Source organism: Rosa chinensis, chromosome 1, assembly GCF_002994745.2.
Source record: "Rosa chinensis cultivar Old Blush chromosome 1, RchiOBHm-V2, whole genome shotgun sequence".
Taxonomy (NCBI): Eukaryota; Viridiplantae; Streptophyta; class Magnoliopsida; order Rosales; family Rosaceae; genus Rosa; species Rosa chinensis.
Genome location: NC_037088.1, coordinates 41,422,564 through 41,430,987, shown reverse-complemented (window position 1 = coordinate 41,430,987; position 8,424 = coordinate 41,422,564). Strand labels below are relative to the sequence as shown.

Below are 8,424 nucleotides of genomic sequence, written 5' to 3'. Positions count from 1 at the left end.
GCTTGAAGCTAAAGTGAGGACGAGTGGCATTGTCGTAATTAAGTGGAAGTTCGGGTTCGAGATACTTCGGCTTGGAATTTGGGAAAACTCAAAACACGAGAAATGTCCGGGACGTCGAAACGAGTTCAACGCACTTGACGGCATGTCATTTGGATTTTCTATGAATTAGTTATGGACAATTAGTCTCCTCGGCTATTTTGATGTTTCCTCCTGCCAAGTTCATGTAAGCAAGATATGCTCTATAGGGGGAGACATGGTGTCAAGCTCTCCACCACCCCCGGTGCTGGCCTTCATGGGGCACTAAGTGAGCTTCTCCCGGGCACCCGTGGGGGCCTAGGGGACCGGGCATGTGTCGTCAAAAGGGGCGGCATATGTTTCCACGAGTCAGGATGTCTCGTGGACGGTGTTGGCCGAAAGGCCGATATTGCGGGTCGACGTCGGGGACGAGGTTCGGATGAGGGCGATCCTTATGCCATCGGCGTTAGACAAACATGTGGGCTTACGAAAGATATGTCGAGACCTCGTGGTGCTCATTGGCCACGGAGCAAGCGACGTGGGCATGTGTTAGGGTTCGACCTTGCCCAGAGCAAAGTGATGCCAGCAAGCACGGGAAGGGCGACCTCGTGCTAGACTGAAGGAAGCTTAAGAGGGGCATCAATGATGAGTTGCTCACTCAAGCGTCGTGCCAACAAGCAAGATGGTATGCCTTCTTGAGGATTGGCCTGCGGGCGAGAATATGTCGTGGAGCCATGTCAGTCATCAAGAAGAGAACATGGTAGCCTTGTTAGATGGGAAAGGCCACAAGGCCGCGATGGCTTGTCTAGTTGGTACTGAAGGCTTGAGTAGACGGGCGAGTGTTACCCATGAGCCGAGTGGGCTGTCTAGGTGATGTCCATGAGGCGAAGTATGAAGGCATGTGTTGCCCAATAGCCAAGTGGGTTGTACAAGAGATACTCACGAGGCAAGATACAACGATAGGTGGTGTTCGCGAGCCGAGTGAGTTGCACAAGTGATGCCCATGAGGTGAAACGTGCAAGACATGTGTTGTCTTGGAGCTGTGTGTGCATAAGTGATGCCCATGAGGTGAAATATGCAAGACATGTGTTGTCTTGGAGATGTGTGGGTGGTGCGAGAGATGCCCACGAAGTGAGGAAGGTGTGCAAGCTACGAAGGAATGACTAAAGGAAGAAATGTGAATGCCAACTTGGTCTCGGTACACGGTCATGCTACTTGCTATCGGCGTGCGGGATGCACGTGGGTCAGTAATGGGCTGACGTAAGCTGAGATGACATGAAAGCCTATCGGTTGGGCGAGTGTCTTGGAAGACAACCATGACACAAGGAAGCGATCGATTAGTCACAAGTTGTGAGACTCTTGCGTGAGTAGCTTTCGTTGGTAAACCCCAACAAGTAAGGGGACGATGTCGAAAGGGTCATGTTGACAAGAGAGGCACACAGATAGAAAAAGAAAAATGGAGTATCAAGGAAGTAAGGAAGTAGGCTGGCCTCGGTTCAAGAGGAACCTTGGCGCCTCACGGGCTAATTCTGCTGCGTATAAAGTCGGCCCGTGACACTATGCATATCACCTTACCTATTCTTGCCCTCAGCAACAAGTTGCATCTTTACTGTGGAGAAAGACAATTCTCTCTTTAAAGTACTCAATAGAGCATACCTGGCCTACAAAAACCCAACATTTTTAAACTGTTTGTTCACGGGGTCAAGTGAAACAAATTCCTGGAAATTTGCTCAAGATTTCCAAGGCATGTGACATGGAGATACTTCGACAACGATAAAAACCATGGAGATCGATGCAGTCTAAATATTACAAAGCAAAACATAGATTTACTGTTTCTTGCCTAGTTGGGTGTGCTCCCCAACTTAAGTTCGAATCCCGAAGCTGTCAAAGTGGCCAGGCACTGTGCTGCAATGCACAGTTGGAGCATTTCACATGCGCCGAAGGGGTTTATCTAGGAAGCCTTTGGATTCCCCTTGACAGAGTCAAAAAAAAAATAGATTTACTGTTTCTAGTACTGCATAAACTAGAGTTACAAACATTAGTTTGTCTTGCTTCCAGTTCCCACGTTGGTAGTTTTTGAGGTATCACTTTCTCAGTTCATATGTCAGGTTATGTTATGATCCCTATTCAACTAAAAAGATAAGCAGCCGAGCTCCTAAGGGGATAATAGATTATGTCAGAGTAACCGCAAACAATGTAATATGTCTACAACATCGTCCCCATTTGATACTACAATACCAGTTAAGCATTAAATCTTCATAAAAAATCATAGTTTGTTCAAGTTTCAGAGATCTACTAGTCATTTGTCTCAAAAAATTTAACAAATCATGCCACAGTATTACAAATTTGTAACAGAAGAAAACATTAAACGAACAAAAATGAAAAACCCAATATGTCAGATTATAGTGATATCAGCAGTCATGAACACTTTCCTATTACTTGCTCTGGAGAGTGCATGTTTTTTTTTTTTTGATTTGTCAATCACACGGTGTCCTCAAAGGCTTCCTAAGCCCGGAGAGTGCATGTTATTTACTCTTCATTCTTGACATAAAGAAATCTAGTGAAAAATGAACTATTGTATAAACCAAGTATAATTTGGAAAGTAGCATCAATTGAATGAAGTGGTGAACAGGTCTATGCTTCAATTACAACAGTTAATAATAACGCGTTATACCAACTACACCAAAGCACTATTATAGTAGCAGAAACAGTTGCACAGTCCCCTGTTGAAGGTCACACCAAATTGATGTCGCGTGCATAAAGCACAAAACAACAAGCACTAATACAAGGAGCAATGTAACCTTATTTCTGACTATCTTAATACTGAAGCCTTGTTTTCCAAACATCTACTATCAGTGAAATTAATTATTTTGTTTTATAGTTCTTGTTCTCCAAACATTACCAAACTAATTTGGTAAGAAATTTGCCTTATGAGACAACACAAACAGAAAAGACAATCAATTAAGACAAGAAAATGAGATGAAGAGAGAGAGACATTACCAACATCAACTTGACAACAAGACACCCAGAAGCCGAGTACAGAACCAATTGCTAAACTGCACAGCAAAGGAAAGTTATAACGATTGGTCATTCATCTGGGTGTCATGAATATCATGGGAAATCAAACTTTATTGATGTCATGAATATCAATGTTCATAGGTCATACAGAATTAGCAGCATATGCATTCGGACAAGAAACTAAAAACAACAGGAAACCAAAGGTATACACAATCGCCAAACCAAATTTTTCCCTCAGTAAGAAACACCATAGTTCCTGTCAGGCAAGACAAGGTTCACTTCATAAGAGTCAACAGAGCAATAGTGACCTCCATAAACCCCAAAGTCTTTATATTATCTGCTGACAAGGTCAAGTGAAAATTCATAGCTATCTTCAGTACCAACACTTCCACCTATCTTCCTGAAACACAATGCCTTGGGGTAAATTTCTCTGTGGAACTTCTGCACTGAGACTCATCACTATGCAAGAACCTTGCAGTACTCATCAAAACCATGGTTATCATAGATTTCATCTAATTCTGTGGATGAGGTGCGTGCCAATAAAGCTAGGGGTTTTTATCAAAGATTTCCAAGACTTGCACACCGAGGTGCATTTGATCAAAGACTTAATAGGCAGTCTAATGAGGATATTCGATATGATTTCTCCAATCTCGCCTCAGATTTCAATTCAGTTGCTGAAATTTTTCAGGTCATATGGCGGAACGAAATTTAGAGACGGAGGTTGGGATTGAGAGAGATGTACCTTCGCAAGATTCAAGCTACATGGCGAGAGTCTTCGGCAGATCGACGGCGCCGATGAACTGAGAATTGAATTTTGGTATTTGATCTGAAACTCTGCTTGTTACAGTGAAGTGATGGATAACTATTCAAAATGGGAAGCTTCCCACCAAAGCTTTGAATTACGTTTTACCGCCATTGGTAAGTATAAATGGAATTTTCACAATGCAATTTGCAAAGAATTGAATTGCATTTCAGAAGTTTGGGTTATTTAAACTTTATAAATTTAATATCGTTGTAGCTATGAACTGCCACAAAATGATCACAAGAAGTTTACGAGTAGACATAATTGTAAGTCTAACATGATGTTTTATAGCACTTCAGAATAATGTGGTACGCGGCGAAAAAATGTAAAAGTTTGTATATATATATACACACACACACACACTAGTATTTTCTCACACATGCTCTGTATGTGCAAGTTATTATATATATATATATATCAGATCCTATCCAGAGCGGAGCTTCGCTCTGAAATTAACGTGTGAAGTTCGAGTTTTGGGTCATTTTTCGGTCACATATCCACATCTCGACCATTCAGTTTTTAGGTACTAGTATATAGATCATCTCTGCAAATTTTCAGCCAAAATGATGATTGTTATGGCATTGATAACTGCCTTAAAGCTAGTACGGTTCAGGTTGACAGATTCAGTCCGTCCATTAGTTTAAGCGAGTTAGATCCCTTAACTATCATCAATTTGGCTGAAAATTTGCAGAGATGATCTATACACTAGTACCTAAAAACTGAACGGTTGAGATGTGGATATGCGACCGAAAAGTAACCCAAAACTCAAACTTCACACGTTAATTTCAAAGCGGAGCTCCGCTCTGGATAAAGTCTATATATATATATATATATATATATATATATATATATATAAATATAAGTTTAATGATTACTACATATAAGTCTTGTTTAAGCAATGTTTGAATGTGCAAGGGTAGTCACTCTTTTGAGAATCAAGGCTTTAACGTATGAAATCAAAACCAAACCAGATGAAATATGCACGTCAACGATAAAGAGGTTGTGTTAGGCATATACAACAAAGGGTCATTTATGTGAATTATAAGAGATAGATATTGAGGAAAAATCACGTCCTTTGCTTCTCTTGCTGAACTATGGCAACGTCTGTCAAAAACATGAAAGATAAACATTGACACACTAAAATGGTTCTTTCTAACCGATAGCAATGTTACAAAGATATAATTAACATTCACCGTAATCCAGGATAGAAATTTCACATTACAGGCGAATACGGAATACCATTAGGATAAACTAAGCAACATATATTAGAAAGACCCTAAGACATTAGACAGTAGATAGTGACTACAGAAATTCTAATCAGACTAACATCCGTGCAGAAATCCATTTTTGCGAGAAAATCGCATTTCAGAGAACGGAAAACAGACTCATGAGACGATATATCCCACCTGCAAATAGTTGAATTAAATGATGTCAACATTTATGCTTTAGCAACATAGTACATATATGTACACATACATATATTTGTGTGTGTGTGTGTCTGTCTGTACGTCCTGTAATCATGTTGGTTGCAGGCATTCAAGTTCTAGTAAATCAGTTTGCAAACAAGCATACTACTTTGAGCCAACTTACACAGCATGAGTAATTGAAGTGAAGAACTGAAGATAACTCAGGCAGTTTGAAGGTTGAATACAGATCGATGTAGAATGAATAGATGCTCAAGATTTCCCAAGGTAAAATGGAGATACTTTGATCCACCAAATGAGGAAAAAATACAAAAACCATGGACATACAGTCTAAACTATAGAAATGAAAGAAAATCTGCAGAATTCAGAGATATATGTTCAACCACTACCATGTCCTACTTTCAGATCTTCACCTTTTTTATTTTTGAAGTGTCACCTTAACATCTCTGGTCTAATGCTCATTTCATCATGTTACGTTATACTGATTGATGCCTATTCAAATGGCACTTCAAGCTATATAGCTATAATAATTTAAAAAGACTAGTACACATCATCAGCTATTCAGCTGCCACTTAATATGATTGGTTAACGTGGTTGGAAGATATGATATCCTCCGCCATTTAATTCTTGCAGTACCACCAATGCCTCATCCTGATTTTACAGCACTTGGCTAAGAAACTAAATCAGCAAATAAGAACAGGAACCTTTGTTGCAGCGTCAAAAGAAGCAAAGGATGTAGTTAAACACATGATTGAAGGAAATAAGAAAAAAAAAACACCAAATTACCGCAAAGTATTGTACTTGAGTAAACTTTTTCTATTACTTAGGGGGAGGGCAAGTGTAACTTCCTCTTCATGCTTTGTACAAAGAAGGCTTTCAAAAAATTGAACGATCCTATAAATCAAATATACATCCCTTTTACACTTCTAGAAGAACAGCAAACAATAACATCCCTTTTACACTTCTAGAAGAACAGCAAATAATAACATGTTATATAAAGTCAACTGCAGTAGCATAAACATCTACTATATCATTATATTGTATTATTTCTACTTCCAAGTTCTTGTTTACAGTAGGATTGCATCATTCCTATGAAGCTAGTTAGAAAGTTTTGTTTTGAGACAACAGAAGCAAGAAAGACGATCAAGGATACCAAAAGCAAGTTGACCAAAAAACACCCAGAAAGCTAAGAACAGAGGAACTATACAGCGAAGTGAAAATATAACACTTGGCAAGGGTACTAAATCAATGAGCATATAGAATATCAAATTCAGTGGTTGTAGGTCATATAAAGTTAACAGCATATGCATTAAACAAGAAGATACTGAAATAAAAGTCAGGGGAAGCCAGTTCTATAACATATCAGCTTACCTATTTTTTCCCCCTCAGTAAGAAATTGCATCTTTCCTGTCGAGCAAGACAAGGTTCTCTTCATACAGGTCAACAGAACATACCTGACCTCCAGAAATCCCAAGATTTTTAAACTGTTTGCTCCCAATGTCAAGTGAAACCAACTCACGGTCATCTTCAAGTACCAACATCACTTCACCATTCCTCATAAAACACAATGCCTCCGGCAAGCTTCTTTTGGGACCTTGTGGAGTGAGAATCATCAATTTGGTCCACGACTTCTCAATGCAATACTCCTTCATCACCCATATATCAAGAAAACAATCAGACTCAATCTTACACCTCACAAACAGACCAATGGATGTTCTATCACCCGAAGCACACAGCCTCAACTCCAATGACTTCTCCGCTTTAAAGCACTTGGGCAACATTATCTCACGATACGACTCACTTCCCACATCAAATGCCACAACAAAATGGCTATAATGATCATCCACACAACGGAGAGCCAGCCAGTGAAGTGTCCCATTAACAAAAGCCTGGACCCAGGAGCCAGGCACTAGACATGGAGGAAGAACACGAAGCATGCCCCAAGAACCTGTGGCTAGTGAATAAACCTGAGCTAAAGTCGTCGGGAGCTCATCAGGTTGATCCAAAAGAGTGGTCACCCTCACAACCTTATAATCATTACCAATAGCATCATAACCGAGACCAAGGGAAGCATCATACCCACCGTGAGTCGCAAACCTAACACTGGGCTTGGAAAGGGTCACATACTTTCTTACACAAGGGTTCCATATAACAAAGTTGTAAGCATAACGCCCCAGATCATCAGCAAGCAAAACTAGCCCACCACAAGTACCCACAACACGAAGACACGGATTGACCATTTCTTCCTTAAGACCAATTGGGAACTCAACCTTGCAGTAGTGACTGACATCATTGTTATCGTAATGCAAAGAGTAAGAGTCTTCTTGGAACCCAGAAATGTGAACTCTTCCAAAAGGGGTGGAAGTGCCTTCACTGAAAACAGTGTGGAGGAGAATGAGGTGGGTGGCATTTTGGTCATTGAAATTGAGAGTGTGGGTGAGGTGGGTGCGGATAAACCTTGGGTCTTTGATGGTGGACCTCCAAGACTTGCAGACAGAGGTGAATTTGATCAAGGATTTGATGGGTAGTTTGATTAGGATGTTGGGTATGATTTCTTTGGGGAGAGATTTGAGCCAAGTTTGGAACACGTGAGTGATGGACAAACAGAGCTTAGAGGCGGATTCAGGGCTCAATAGAGACTTACCTTCGTAACAATCGTCCCACATCTTGAAAATGAGATTGAGGGGGGTGTATTCAATTCAGATTTTAAAAGACTTTGTTTGAGTTTTTATAATCCATGGATTTACTTAATCCACAGATTGTTTAAATTCTATATGGACTCTGATTGATTTTAATGGATTGATTTACTAGTATTTGTTTAGATTTTATAAATCCTAGCTTATGATGTTTTTGGTAGGTTATTTTTTTTTCCTTCTTCTTCTTCTTTAATTAAGCAATGGATGTATAGATCCAACTATAATGCTATATCAATGACAAGAAAGTATGGCAATCTACCATTCTTTATGTTGTGTATAATGATATATGAACAATAAGAGAAAACTAACAAGCCAAAATGTTACACAAAAAATAAAATAGTAAACTAATGACATAATTTATTTCATATCTAATTTACAAAAGAATCATGTGTGTATGTATCATCTTAATAATACCATTGAAAGTGAGCTTCATTAGCTAAAAGGATTAAGGCTTCTAGAGCTATAGTGA

At 39.6% G+C, this 8,424-nt stretch overlaps 1 protein-coding gene across 1 annotated transcript; it reads right to left on the bottom strand.

Moving 5' to 3' along the window:
- Window positions 1-4,930: 4,930 nt before the first annotated feature.
- Window positions 4,931-7,925, bottom strand: LOC112167021 (F-box/kelch-repeat protein At3g23880). The gene is made up of 2 exons (XM_024303972.2): window positions 6,631-7,925; window positions 4,931-5,241 (listed from the first exon to the last, which is right to left on the bottom strand). Exon 1 carries the CDS (start codon window positions 7,923-7,925, stop codon window positions 6,645-6,647), a length of 1,281 nt encoding a protein of 426 aa, XP_024159740.1. The 3' UTR covers window positions 4,931-5,241; window positions 6,631-6,644.
- Between the last annotated feature and the right edge of the window lie 499 nt (window positions 7,926-8,424).